General features: G+C 51.6%; 5 protein-coding genes across 5 annotated transcripts; 1 reads left to right on the top strand and 4 right to left on the bottom strand.

Moving 5' to 3' along the window:
- Window positions 1–12: 12 nt before the first annotated feature.
- K489DRAFT_375190 (uncharacterized protein) lies at window positions 13–3,987 on the bottom strand. Its single transcript, XM_033603633.1, has one exon. It carries the CDS (start codon window positions 3,746–3,748, stop codon window positions 176–178), a length of 3,573 nt encoding a protein of 1,190 aa, XP_033464143.1. The 5' UTR covers window positions 3,749–3,987; the 3' UTR covers window positions 13–175.
- A 701-nt stretch (window positions 3,988–4,688) lies between these two features.
- On the bottom strand, window positions 4,689–6,182 carry K489DRAFT_366304 (phosphoglycerate mutase-like protein; the record flags this gene model as incomplete). The annotated part of the gene is made up of 1 exon (XM_033602757.1): window positions 4,689–6,182. One exon carries the CDS (start codon window positions 6,180–6,182, stop codon window positions 4,689–4,691), a length of 1,494 nt encoding a protein of 497 aa, XP_033464144.1.
- Window positions 6,183–7,504: 1,322 nt separating this feature from the next.
- Window positions 7,505–9,099, bottom strand: K489DRAFT_6814 (uncharacterized protein). Its single transcript, XM_033608834.1, has one exon. The coding sequence runs from the start codon at window positions 8,830–8,832 to the stop codon at window positions 7,762–7,764; it is 1,071 nt and encodes a 356-aa protein (XP_033464145.1). The 5' UTR covers window positions 8,833–9,099; the 3' UTR covers window positions 7,505–7,761.
- A 602-nt stretch (window positions 9,100–9,701) lies between these two features.
- On the top strand, window positions 9,702–10,960 carry K489DRAFT_397444 (uncharacterized protein; the record flags this gene model as incomplete). The annotated part of the gene is made up of 3 exons (XM_033606906.1): window positions 9,702–9,834; window positions 9,877–10,406; window positions 10,469–10,960. 3 exons carry the CDS (start codon window positions 9,702–9,704, stop codon window positions 10,958–10,960), a joined length of 1,155 nt encoding a protein of 384 aa, XP_033464146.1.
- Window positions 10,961–11,002: 42 nt separating this feature from the next.
- Window positions 11,003–12,800, bottom strand: K489DRAFT_375194 (aspartyl protease). The gene is made up of 6 exons (XM_033603634.1): window positions 12,475–12,800; window positions 12,361–12,418; window positions 12,269–12,306; window positions 12,046–12,216; window positions 11,389–11,991; window positions 11,003–11,334 (listed from the first exon to the last, which is right to left on the bottom strand). Exons 1-6 carry the CDS (start codon window positions 12,708–12,710, stop codon window positions 11,241–11,243), a joined length of 1,200 nt encoding a protein of 399 aa, XP_033464147.1. The 5' UTR covers window positions 12,711–12,800; the 3' UTR covers window positions 11,003–11,240.
- Window positions 12,801–13,537: the final 737 nt, after the last annotated feature.

The following is a 13,537-nucleotide window of genomic DNA, read 5'->3' on the forward strand; positions in this document are numbered from 1 at the left end:
GATGGACAATCAACGATGAAATAGTGTAACGATGCAGCATCGGCAACACAGATGACGAGCGTTGCATGTACGGTACTCGAAACGACTACTGAAGCCACGTTGAATTGCATGTGCAAATGATGAAGCATATCTATTTCGAACATGGGTAAGACTTTAAAAACTTCTCTCCCCTTTCTCACAGCGAGCCACGCCCGTACACCTTTTGTCGATCTCGGTAGTCGCCATGAAATGAGTTCATCTGTTCGATCGAAACATCATCGCTGAAGACAACTGTCTTGCCCAAAAGGGACCATTCATCGCACTCATTCAACCGTAGATCACTACGTTGATGCCGAGGCTCGCGGGGTTCGAGAACCCAAAGTCGCGCGAGTTGCGCGTAATCGTCGTTGACCAATATCTTTGGCACAGCCGTACGAACATGGCTACGCTCAGACGGTATGAAGGTCAGTACGTTCCCCCCTGCTGCGCTGCACACGCAGATTGGTCGCCACAATTCACGCTTCGAAATCTGGCGCTGAGGCAGACCTCGGATGATGAGAAAGTTGACAAAGTCCATGAGGAATCCAACAGCATTGTTGGCAGCCCACATTTCTTCTGGCCATTTGCCGCACGTGTTCTGCAGTGCGACAAGTAATTGCCATCCCTGCAGAAGCTCAACTTTCCAGCGTCCGACCCGGTAGCGTCGGCAAATTTCACCCAGCCAGGTCGGGCCGCAATAGATGACTGCTGCCATAGTCTCGACATAGAGATCACGCATCGAGCCGAAAAGCGCCTCGGATTTACGCTCGTGTAGTAAATAGCGCTTTCTGTTCCGTCCGAGCTTCTCCTTTAAGCAGAGAGAAACCATTCGTTCGGCGAGAGCCATTCGTTCCGGGTCTTGTTGTGGCACATACATGCGAGACTTTGCATCTGCCTGGTGAATCGTGGAATCGGGCATGACAACATCATCGGGCTTTAGAAATATCAAATCGAGCTCGAGAAAAGGCCCAGACCCATCGTTGTAAGTTTTGAAGTGAGAGTCTGAGCAGAGACGAGTGAGTGTCTTGTAATTGTTGAGTCCAGAGTCAGCGACAGTAGGCGCATGTAGCCAAGTGTTCATGGTATTGTAGATCGGTAATGGCGGACCTACGGAACACAAAGCACCAGGATCGTGTGCTGCGAGCGCGAGGAGGAGTAGGTAGTGGAAACATTCATTGTCCGTGACGATTATTTTTGGCATCCGAACACCCGGGTGAAGCGCCAGCCCGCATTCCATGGTATTGAGGATGATTGCAATCTTGTCTTTGCGAGCGTCAGACTGCCTTTGTTCGGCTGGAACCCGAGGATCACCACCAGCCTCCATGCCAAAGACCTCCGCAATCACCGTTGAAAAGTTGCCATGATGCGCTTGTGCTATCGGCGGACTACTAGCGACTTTGCTGCGATCACTGAAGAAAGCATACAAAGCTGGCTTGATCGATTCGATGGCGGGCTCGAATGGAACCTCGGTAGCAAGGGCTAACAAATGTGCAATGCATTTTCCGTTGAAGCGCAGCACATCCCTCGATTGGAAAAAACCTGCTCGCTTGCAGGGGACCAAGAAAACGTGGTTCTTGGCAAGTCTCATCTCGTGCCTGCACCAAGCTCGCACAAACCAGGATGAAGTAAGAAGCTTTCTGACCACGAGAAACAAGTCCTCACGGGATTCGAGATAAGGCGGCTGTTTGTGACGAAAGCGCTGCCTTGCAGCCACGTGTTGCAGGCTCATGTACTCTTTCATGTGAGCCTGGAGGAGCTCACCTTCATGGCTCTCGAGCACAATGTCATCAAGAGCAACGACGATAAGCCTGGCATTCCGATAAACCAGGTCCATTGCGGACATGGAGATGGTTCGCTCGGCCTCCGAATCCTGATCGATGCAAATTTGGTCGATCCAGATTCCTTCGCTTTCTGACATGCGCTCGTCCCAGACTGCTTGGAAGATTTCAGGGTCGAGGGGCAAAGTGTAGTGATCAGCCCGCTTCTCCACTATGAGTCTTCGCCGATAACTCAACGCGATGAAGGAAGTCTGGCTGTCGTGAGCCGTTTGCGGTCGTCCATACACGAGTCTGAAATTGAACTGTTTACGCGTATCGCGCTTCACTACAAATTTTTGAGCGATGTTCTTGTCGAGGCGCGACAGCCTTTCGAGTAACAGAGCGGGGTCTGCCTCAGCATCGGGCTCAAAGCTCAACAGCTGGTGCTCGACGATTTGCGACACATGATGTACATTTTGCCGTGGCACGCGTTTATGCTGCGGAGGCACCGAGTCCTTGAAGCCGAACTGAAATTCTTCAAGGACAGCTGTCGCTGCAGCACTATTAGGCTCTGCCGGCGAGGGGCGCCGAGGTGCAGCTGGACTCGGTGATCGAGCGCGACCATCTTGTTGAATACCAAACATCTCTACGAGGCCTGGTGGTTTGCAGACCAGGAAACGCGACTCGGGATATTCGAAGACAGGCATCTGCGGAGAAAGTGACCGAGATTGACTATCACCGCTGGACTCGTGGCCGTCTCCGACTGTGACGTATGCAGTGGGCGGGCGTATGAGGAGTTTGAACTCTTCTACTGGACCACGCCCATTCGACGCTCGGGATACTCTTCCAGAATCAGAGCGCCCATCCTGTGCATCCGGCGGATCGGATGGTAGCGAGGCAGGAGAACGGCCTCGCGGCTGAACAAGGTTCGATATTGATGCCCACTGACCGGACCAGGGTGAGTATCGTAATCTTGATGGGCCGGGCAAATCTTCATCACTGCTTGTCTGGTCACCGCTCATGTCACTGCTCCATCCTCTGCGATGTATCGACTTCTTTCGCGATAGCAAGTTGTCTGGGATCAGGAACTGATTGCTGGGAGGTGATGTCGCTACCGGGGACAAGATGTTGTGGCTCGCATCCGGTACACTCTGTCGTCTCGGCGCATGCGAGTTGAAAGCCCTGATAGCACCCATTTTGGTAGCGAACGACCGCATCATTTCGCTTGTCTCTTTTGGTATCCGCTCGAAGTATTCCCGCTTGAACCTGGCATCTTGAAACCGCTCCTCTAACTCTTCTGTTTTCTTCTCCGCTTCTAGTAGAACAAGCTTTGCATCCCGATATTCTATGAAGGCCTCGTACTCTTTCCTGCGTAATTTCAATATCTTTTGCCGGCGCTCTTCCGAAGTCTTGGAAGATTCATCCTGCCGCGCCCCAGGTGTGATTGACTTGGCGACATCTCGAATGCTGAAAAACTTCCGGGATAGGGAGCCTTGTGGTCGACGGCCACTGCGGGTCGCAGACTCCAAGGCTGGCACATCGCCATGATCTCCGCTCCTATGTCGGTTGAGTACCGTCTGTCTACGCCGAAGACTGGTGCTTGGCAGGTCTTCGTCAGCGTCACTCGAGTTGTGACTGTCAATACCAGACGTTTGCTGCTGTTGTGGGGATGACGGATTCCTGGCCTCTAAGGCGTACGATTCGAGGGCACTTTGAAGATCCAGCAGCTTGAGAAGTTCGACACATCGTCTGCGATTAGCCGCGTGCTCCAGCTGTTCCCATGCTTCACGAACACGATGAAAATGGTGAGACAAATCCGAAGCACTAGGATTGTCCCCTCGATGTCTATTCGGATGGTACTTTCGCACCAGTTGCCGATATTTTGCCCGAATGGTTTCATATGAATCGTCACGCTCAACACCCAAAGCCTCGAATGGGTCAAGTGTCAGAGAAGCAAAGGCTGGTTGCGCCATGGGGATTATCGTGAACCCGGGGCAGGGACAAGCTGCGAGAGGAGAGACGATATCCCATTTTTGGCTGAAAAGTACTCAGCTTGAAGTATACGCTCACAACGCTCTCATGTCATGACACAGTGTCGCGGTTGCATGCCGTCCGAAACCGTGTCGATCGCATCTAAGCCTCAGGTGCAACTCGCTACACGCCCTGAGACGGGCCCGCGTGGCTTGGCTGCAGGTCTTGTCAATACTGCGGGCGGCCTATGTGCTACGACTCTGTTTATTGGATTGTATCGTATCCGTCTGACCATCTCGCGAACCTGTTCCGATAAGTCTATTGTATATTGCACATTTTCATGGAGCGTAGTCGACGATCTTTGATATCATCAACAAACTCCACACTCGCAACGAATATCCTCGCAGGATCCTATAGAAAACCTCAATCTTCCACGGCAGATTTTCACATGACAAGCATTGCGTCATGTCAGCACTAGTGACTGCAGCTGGGGGTGCCTCCCCTAATAAATCTCGACCAGAAACCTGCAGGTGGGAACTCCCTTGACACATCTGGGAATGTACACGCTGTGTGCGAGCTGCGCCCAGGCTGTGCCATACCTCCCACCGATGCGTGAAAGATATCGACATCACCATCTGGAACAAACGTTCCATCCGGCCCATGTATAGCGTCCAAATGCCGGTCACCAAGGATGACATGCTTCGATTGCGAATAGAGATTGAACCCCAGACATCCCGAACCCGGGTGATTGATCCGAGGAACTCACCTCCGGCGAGTATTCGATTCTCGATCGGAGCCTATAGGCTCACACCTGCGCTTTGGCCGATTCCTACTGTGTACGAGCCCATGCAGACGGAATGAATGCTGTCTTCGATCTATGGACACCGGTACCGTTTTACTTTATTGATCTATCTCTGCAACACATCCGGATCGGATCGCGATCTACTCTATTCCCATCACCGGCTCGACCTTGCTCGGGAAAGCGCTCTCCTTCAAATTGCTCGAGCATTCGGCTCGCCAGTCCAAAGGCGTCATTTGGTCCGCAACCTGCTTGAATGCGGCGAGTGTGCAAAACGTAGTATCGCCGGGGAGGTGATTACCAGGGCGTTCGCAGTGAGGTATTGTCACAGGTGTATCGTTATATCGAACGCGAACGTAGTGGTTGTCTAGCTGCTGACGCTCCGAGCTTGACAGTGAAGATAGCGGCTCACGCGTGGACAAAGCAGATGAGGCCGAGGGCTTTATCATCGAGAATATGGAACTCGACCAGGACGGAGTTGGCTTTGCTTTCGAATCAATGCCGTTCTGCGTTTGAAAGAGTTCGAAAGCGATAGACGACGTGAAGTTGGGCCACAAGTCCTGATCAACGCGGAAGGCACCCAGCGCAGTCAAGGTCGCAGCGATGGTAGTATCATGACACCCCGCCATTCCCAGCTTAAAAGGTTTGTCTGAATTTTCGACAGGAAGCCCACGAACGTTCTCGATCATGCGTTGAGTGAGGTCGCCGATCAAGGCTCCAATGCCGAGTCGGCGGTATTCGTTGGATTCTCGGTAACCGATGAACCACTCCTCAGTGACGATGCGGTTGATGTTGGACAGAACTTGAGGATCATAAAACTCTTCGGGCAATTTGGTCGCCGGACCATGAGCACGAGTCGCGTTGATAGTATCCATGATACCACTAAGCCGGGGTGATGAGTCTACTGCAATTGTGGGACTTTCCTTGGGCATCCACTTGCCAAGCCTCTTGTTGAGGTATCCGATCTCGGGAGAATCGTTCCATAACTTCGCGGTACGCTCTGCGAAAGCTGTAGAAAGCTGCTTAAGCCGCTTACAGGTTCCTTGGTTGGGTAGTAAAGTGTCGTCCGGGTAAAGTCGCTGAATTACTTCTGGTGGAGCGAGTCCAGGCGAGCGCGAAGCAGGCGGATAGAGCCCGGTAAAGCTTTGTTGAACACTTTCGAGTGCGCGAGGTACGACAGTCGCCTGCAGGCGAACATTCGATCTTGAGTCCTCGTCAAGAAATTCAGGTAGAAATTTGAGTCGGTTGACGTAAAGTTGACGGAAACGCTGACCCAATGCCAGAGTCGTTTCACGACCTCGATCAGTCAATTCGCCGGGCTGACACATGGAATCGAGTTCGCCTTTGGGTCCTGATTGTAGAGCTGGGCGACCTTGACTACCTATGGTCTCGAGGGTTCTTTGCCATACGAGTGTATCGAGACTCCCGTCAGCACCAAGGATGATGGACCTCATCGCATTTGCAGCTTTGCAATATGGCCAATACGGGTGTAAGCCTGCATTTTGAAAACGTGGTCCCACCGGTGTTCGTTCTCCATGCCGAAGAAGAATCTGTACTTGCTTGAGTTCGAGATTTGAAGGATAGTAGTTGGCGAATTCTTCGTCGCTATAGGGCGGTCTCGGATGAAGTGATGCCATGTCGGTCTTTGTGTCAATTTTGATATCTTGTCTCTTATGTGTGATAAATAACCATATACCGCAGCGTTGTAGGAAAATATGATATGGCGACACTGAACATATGTAGATCCAATTGCGCAGTCACTACACACCCGTTACGTCTGCATCTCAAGAAGGGCAGTCGCAGCTCGCAACTTCATCAAATTGTGGATCTGGTTGAGATTCAATGGGCACGCTAGAATCGCGGGCGGCCCTTAACGGCCGCCCGTGCACAATTTTGGCCGCAGCACGCCCCCCCGTCGTCGCGTCGCGCCCGAATCTTGAACACACTCCAGACCGGCCCCTATCAGGGTGTTACCAAAATGAGAGCCCCGCAATAGGTGAGAAATTGAGGAAAATAGATAGGTATCCGGTGATACAGGGGCCACCCGATGCACTTCGATGACTAATCCGAAGCTCGTCGCCAATCTCTAGGACGATGGCTGTACAGTGTAGGTGAGAAGGGGCGATGAATGGTCCTGACGCCCACAATTGCCTTTCATCTGGCCAAGAAATTGCACTCTGCCCCACGATCCAATTAGTGATGATGATGATTGTGAGGACACTATCGCCAGCTCAGCATACAAAGTTGGTCGCTATTGAGTGTCGAGCACACTGTCTTATACCTGTAAGACACAAAGGGAACAATCCAAAGTCATGATCTCGCACGTCACGAAACGCCTGACTGTAAATCGCTCGTACTATCTCCGCAACTACTCACACTGGCCGCTTTCGTTTGCTTCACTATGCACGCCCGTCGTGGTTACAGCGCCGGTTGACTGCCAACCGCCTCGAACAAGTAGCCATTCAGAGCAGCAGCTGCATCTCAAATCACCCTCGGGGATGGATGTGCCATCATTCCTGGGGGATGCACGCCGATTTTCGATGTTAAAGAGGTAAGGCAATGCTCATTTGCTCGCGACGACCTCGTCTGAGACCGCAGGCTGATCCGTGGCGTGCGCCTACGACGCAAGTATGAGTGGGCTGCGTAGCCACTTCTATGGCTGTACTTGGAAAACGATATTCTCTTGTTCCTCGAGATCATAAAGTTGTTCTTGCAGGTGTACTTCAGTTCGGGCGGATCACGTCGTCGGAATTTGTGTCGATGCACACGCAACTTGAGTGAATTCCCGGCCGAGGGAAACATGACAAGAGAGGCCGTCTACCATCAAGGACATTGTCATTGAGAAAATAAAACACTATGGATACGATTGACGACTCAAGAAAGCAGTGATGTGAGCGTCAGGGACCCGGGGATGAACCACCCCAATCATTCTCAAAGGGTCAAGGCTCGCGGATCAGTCACCTAAATTCAGCGAGAACGATATTCCCGACAAAATCGCGTGACTAATTGAGAGGTGCCACGCTCGAGGCAGGTCCCTCGGCCTCTCCGTCGTCGAACTTGGCAAGCTTAGTCTGTGAAGTACTATTGGGAATATGGAAGGCACTCCTCACGCTTCTCATCAATTTCCTAGCGATGCCGCCGGTCTTCCTCTTCTTGCCTGAGCTCTCCTGCGATGCGTTCGATTGTCAGCATGAAATTTATATCTTGGAGCTCGAATTAACTTACACCTCGCTCCGGTCCAGCACCTGACTTTGAGCTAAAAACGTCGACAGGCTCGTTGGCAGTGATTTCTGCAGGCAGCGCTGGCGCTTCCGGGATAGTGCTGAGAACGGCGGCCTTTGCGCTCTCTTGGGCGTCGGATGACACGGCTGGAGCGGCGGCTTTCTGATCTCTCTTGATCTGCCTGGTCGGCGTGAAAGGAGCTTCAGCCTCGGCGCCCGCCGTGGCTGCCTCTTCGATCTCTCCAGATGTTGCCGCTGTGTTGGGTTTGGCCGGCGTCGGTGGTTCAAATTCCTGGGCAGTCATAAGGTTTTTGATGATGAGTGAGTTCTTCTGCTTATGAGCCTCAAGCTTCGCCTCCACAGAGCTCAACTTGGCTTTCAAAGAATCGATCTTTAGCCGTTGCTCGGCAAACTCCTCAGGCGAATGATTGATGGTCGGGTCTTTCGACGCCCCTGTGGCATAGCTCTCGGTCTTTTTGATTGGCGAAGAAGATAGAGATTGAGTCAGCGCTCTCATTGTGGCGCGGATACGTTCTTCCGCCTGCTTCTCCAACGAGTTGATTCGAGCGTTCTGAGAGCTGATCTGAGCGCTTTGGGAGTTGATCATCTCCTTGAGACCATTGATCTCCTCCTTGAGATCGCTGTTCTCCTTCTTGAGATCGGTGATCTCATCTTGATAATGTTTCTTGACCGCGGCCGTTGACATCCTTTTCTCGTCCTCGACCGTTTTGATTTCGACGAAGCTCGCCAAAATGTCATCCAGGGCTAGCAACCTACCTTCCAGATCCTCCTTCATTCCTAGGATTTGTCCGGGTAGTCGTTGAAATTCTGGGCCCACAATGTCGGCGAGACGGACGACTCCATCCTTAATTTCCGTAAAGTTTGTGGCGTTGTCCGCTTGCATGTCTGCCAATCGATCTGTCACTTTGTCGATGTCCCTACGGAACAGGGATCGTCCAGGGCGCGCTTCATCCAATCTCTTCTCGGCATCTTCGAGGTCCTTGCGAAGATTTTCGAGGAGCTTGTCTTTTGATTTGTTGCTGCCGAAGGCATAATTCTTCATCATCGTCTCGTAAACCTTTCTCGCGGCCACGAGCTATCAACATGGTCAGAGATGATTTACAGGACGATTAGTAGGGCGACTCACACGATCCATCTGAGCGTCAAATTCCTTGTGACATAGCGAAGCCAGCAGAAGAAGGTGCGCGCGGCTGATTGGGGGGCACGACGTGTCCTCCAGATCTTTGTCGATAAGCTTCAATGTTTCTTCAAACTGATCGTTGAGGTACAGCTGATGTGCGGCATCATAGCCGTCATTCCAGGATTTCTGGAAAATCCAATTGTCAATTCAGCACGCACCGTGTGCGACATATCGATCTCACCATGATTTTTGCCGAATAATCGGGATCTGCTCTCGGCGAGTCTCGATCCGGGCGAGAGCTGTACCCGCCCTTGGTACCGACTCTCTTTTCCTTTGCTGGTCCAGTCATTACAGGCGATTTGTTTTCGATACTTGCGTACATGCCAGAAGAGCCAGAATGTAGGAAAGAGGGAAGGCAAGAATCTATGGTGGCGTCAGCGAAATACCTGACTTTTCTGTATGGCTCACTTTCTCGTAGGGATGATGTACCTGACCAGGCAACCGTCTCCTCTGAGGAATGTCGCAATGCAAGTAACTTCAACAAAAGTGAAACGCGATCTTGGCGTTTTGAGCAAGCCGCATTTGCCTGGTGATGCAATCTCCAAAACATGCAGATGGTGCTTCTTGCTTGCATGTGGCTTTGTTTGTTACATTTCACTAGTCACCCCCATGGTGACCGATGCCCACTTGTGGAGGTTCGACACCACAATATTGATCACAAATCTTGATGCAAACAAAATCATCTCACAGCAAATCTATCTCGAGATATTGCAAATCATCTCGACATCCTCACGATGTCTGCGCCAAGGAGGTCAAAGAGAAAGACTTTCGAGGGCGACTATTTGGAGCTTCCGCCAGAGTTTGCAGAGATTGAAGCGGCCGAGCAAGCAGACAAGATCGAAGAACCCGAAGATTTCCAGGAGAGCAGTGAGCGGTCCGAGACCGACAGCAAACGCAAACGTTCCTAAGAAACTATCGAAGATTCACAGGATGATTCTGGTGAAGGACATGATGACGAGGGAAACGGCAGCGGAGAAGATGAATTTCTTCCCGAAGATGACAGCGAAGTCGACGAGCTTTCCACCGCTGAAGTTTCTGATGAAAAATATGGCAGCGAGGAGAAAAGGGAAACTACACTATCGGTGGCTCTGGACGACCCTGACTCTCGGAGCTTCATTCCGTTCTACATGGCGGCTAGAGGCCCGAGGAGAACAATAGATGATAAAGTCCTCAAGAAGAAATTTGCGATCGGCGAGCGGGAATTTGGGCCGACATTCTACCTCAGCGAAAAATCATGTCGAAGTCTAGAGGATGTACTCGAAGTCTGCAACCAGATGTGTGACATCCTGAACCGTATCCCGATAGAAATGGATGACGCACAGTGGGAAGCCGAGTTCTCAAAAGATAAGTTTTATCCTTATGAAGTGAATCGTTTTGCAGAGATCACGGCATGTCACATGTGGAATGAACATTTCAATTTCGAGGAGATAGATGACATTGTCAGGCACTTGAGTGGACAAAGAGGTGGCAAGCATTCCCGCACACTTGGAAATGATTACAGAGTAACGACAAAATCTGGCAAGAGAAAGGATGCATTGACATCGCTGGCAGCTCCGAGTTAACCTTTTCGCGTTTCGACCTTGTGACGTTCCCTGATCGATTTGATTTGAGGAAAGTTGCAAAGCTGAAAGCTTTTCCGAAATTCGCACAACTTAGCCACGGCCTGGAGAACAGCACTGATACTCAACAGGCAGCAGAGACCATACTCCAATATATCAGCGTGTCGTTGACTGGATGCATCGGAACGTTGGCACAATTTCGAGCCTTTTCTCAAGAAACTTCCAGGACGCTGTTCAATGAAGAGGATCTCGACAGCGATCCATTTCGAACCAAAACTGGTCCTCCTGATGGGCTGCCTTTGTTTGAGGACCCTCCTTTCCTCAACGCGCAATATTATGACAGGCACGGGCTCAGCGCGCGTTTCGCTTTCGTGGCGCTGCACCGAGTGGTGCAAGGTAGTGCAGTGTTGTTCGGACGTCAGGGCCGAATTTAGGAGCCTGAGGCATGAATCACCATTTTCCTGTCACCAAATCGTAGGATAAAATGGAATACATTCGTCTCAATGTGTTCTAACCATCAACTGTTCCAGCATAGATACTGTGTAGGTTCAGCCAAGCGAGGAGAATGCCGTCCTGTAGCGTCATAATCATAATAGCACAGCTCGCCACGTGAGAGCCGCCGAATATTGATAAATTCCCCATTTTGATCGATACCGGGCCAGATCAACTTCACACACGCCTCCCGTCACCCCTGGCCATCAAGGAAGTCGAGACCTACTTGTTGGCGATTCCGAGCCTCGGGGTAGAGTAGGTCTGGTCGAAGATAACATACTTGGTCTTCATGAAGATGTCTCCGAAGATATTTATGCTTCGAAGGGTGTTAGCTGGCTGCAGAGAGACAATCGAGGATTGAGGTACTTACCCGACGCTGGCGCTTGATTGGATGCCTCCGAAGCAGTTGTTGCTTCCATCTCCAAGCGGCTGGAACCTGATGATGCTGCCACTGACGGCGAAGGTAGTGCCTCCGATTTTGACATTCCAGGCTGGCCAAGTGCCGCTGCATGAGCCGACGTAGCCTCCCTGGTTGCTGTCGTATTTGCCACCGGGGACTTGAGCATAGTAGTCGCGGACGGCAGCGGCAGGGATGTAAAGAAGAGTAGTACCAGTGTCCATGATGGAAGCACCAACGGTACCAGGGCTGGCAGAGCTTCCAGTGGAGTAGGCGCCAGCAGTAAAGCCCCAGAAGCCTTGCGAGCTGTCAACGCTGGTGTAGGTGATACTGCCGGTGTAGGCTGAAGATTCGATGTAGCCAAAGTCGTAGTAACCGGTCTGACCGGGCTTCAAGTCGGCAGCGAAAAGAGGCTGAGCGAGGCTGCTCTTCACAGTGTCGAAGAAGGTCTTCTGTTTGGTGGGCTGGACCGTGTTGATGCTGCTGAACGCCAAGCCGAGCAGGCCATCATTGTTGGCGTCCTGCGCGAATTGCGCGGAGATGGATGTGGCGGCTTCGACGGCTTGGACAGTAGCACAACGGGGCTGTCAGAAGGGTCTAGTCGATGGGGGATCATCAGAAAAGACTTACGTGACCGGACCAACAACGACCTTGTCGGCGAAAACGATTCCAGAAGCACCGGAACCGTCTCCGTAGGAGATTCTCCAGGTGGAGCCGCTCAATCGCTGCGCGGATGAAGACGGGCTGTAGACGTCATGGCCTGATTGGTACGATTGAGGAAGGTAGGTGGAGAAAACCCAGCTACGAAAATATTAGAAAATTCGCTTTTGACCCAGCTTTCAGGAACACGTACAGATCGGATGAACCAGTGTCAAAGTCAAGATTGAGAGTCTGGCGCGAATGATTAGTTCGATTCGACAATCATCGGATTTGTGACATTCGTACCCTGCCTCCGACGTTCACCGGGCTTAGGTAGCTGACATCGCCCTCATTTGAGTTGGCACTTTTGTTTCATTAGCACCACGATTCTAGCTAGTTCGCGCAGATATTCCAACTCACGTCACAGATCCACTCTGGACCGCAGTGAGAGCCGCAGCCTTGACATCAGCAGGTGCCACGGAACCATAGTGGCGTGCAAACTTCGCATGAGTTCTCATCATGGAGAGCGCTCCATTAGTGGTCACGTTCTTCGGGTGCGCGGAAATCTTGAAGGTCGCCCGCTTGGAGAGGATCTCCTCTGCGGGAGCTGCATAGGCAGCGACCGCAAGAAGAGCGGTGGTAAGAGAGTAACGCATCTTGGAGATGGAAGAGAATTGTCCGAAAATGTTGGATGTTGTACGATCGAAAGGAATGCCGAAGATGATGATCCAGGAAGAGAAAAAAAAGGGAGACGAACTTCGAGCCTTATATGTCTTTCTTACGCAACTCCATGAACGACATTCAGACCGATGATAGATACAATAGTACGTTACGTGATTGTTCTTCCAGAAGACGATCGGTGGCACAGCAATCACATGCAACCATCAGTTATCATGAGGTCGCATGGTGGCACAGACGGGGATGCACCTGAATTGATCGACGAACGAGCTATGTTCTGCAAGACGAGCAATTGAGGTAAGCGTGCTCCGAGGGATGCTGCAGTTGGGATTAGAGATGGGAGGGTGCAATGCGAGTAGGGATCAACAGAGTGATGCGGAGAGACATGTTTGTGATATTGTTAAGGAAGTACGTGATGCGCGGGCACGCCACCAATGCGCTCTGTAGATAAGTGAATGTCCGCGTACAGTCGAGGTGGTTGGTCCGCTTAAGAGCGCGATATAGATCAGCAGCGTTTCATGTCCTCGAGATCATTACAAGCGGGCCAATGAGATGCTGCGCTGCTGGACAATCAGGTTGAATTAAAGGCGGACCTAGCAGCGACGACCAACAGCGCGCAAGCAATACCAAGGAGATAAGATCGACCTGCGTGCATACACATACTGTACAGTGCATGCAATGGGTGTGGTCGGAATCGATGATACTGTGGACGGCCGGATAGATTGATTCGCGCCTGATGATGGAGGAGTTGGGTGGTGGAGAGGGAGATGCAGTCGAAGGTTTCCCACAGGCTTCTTCGACCTTC

The sequence above is a fragment of the Dissoconium aciculare genome (assembly GCF_010015565.1).
Source record: "Dissoconium aciculare CBS 342.82 unplaced genomic scaffold K489scaffold_1, whole genome shotgun sequence".
Classification (NCBI taxonomy): Eukaryota; Fungi; Ascomycota; class Dothideomycetes; order Mycosphaerellales; family Dissoconiaceae; genus Dissoconium; species Dissoconium aciculare.

What these genes read in the sequence shown, in the direction of transcription:
- K489DRAFT_375190 (XM_033603633.1), bottom strand. Translation starts at nt 3,748, where the DNA reads ATGGCGCAACCAGCCTTTGCTTCTCTGACACTTGACCCATTCGAGGCT.
- K489DRAFT_6814 (XM_033608834.1), bottom strand. Translation starts at nt 8,832, where the DNA reads ATGATGAAGAATTATGCCTTCGGCAGCAACAAATCAAAAGACAAGCTC.
- K489DRAFT_375194 (XM_033603634.1), bottom strand. Translation starts at nt 12,710, where the DNA reads ATGCGTTACTCTCTTACCACCGCTCTTCTTGCGGTCGCTGCCTATGCA. An exon ending in GACACTGGTTCATCCGATCT is followed by an intron (nt 12,217 to 12,268) that starts GTACGTGTTCCT and finishes ATATTTTCGTAG; the next exon opens with CTGGGTTTTCTCCACCTACC. An exon ending in GTCGTTGTTGGTCCGGTCAC is followed by an intron (nt 11,992 to 12,045) that starts GTAAGTCTTTTC and finishes ACAGCCCCGTTG; the next exon opens with TGCTACTGTCCAAGCCGTCG.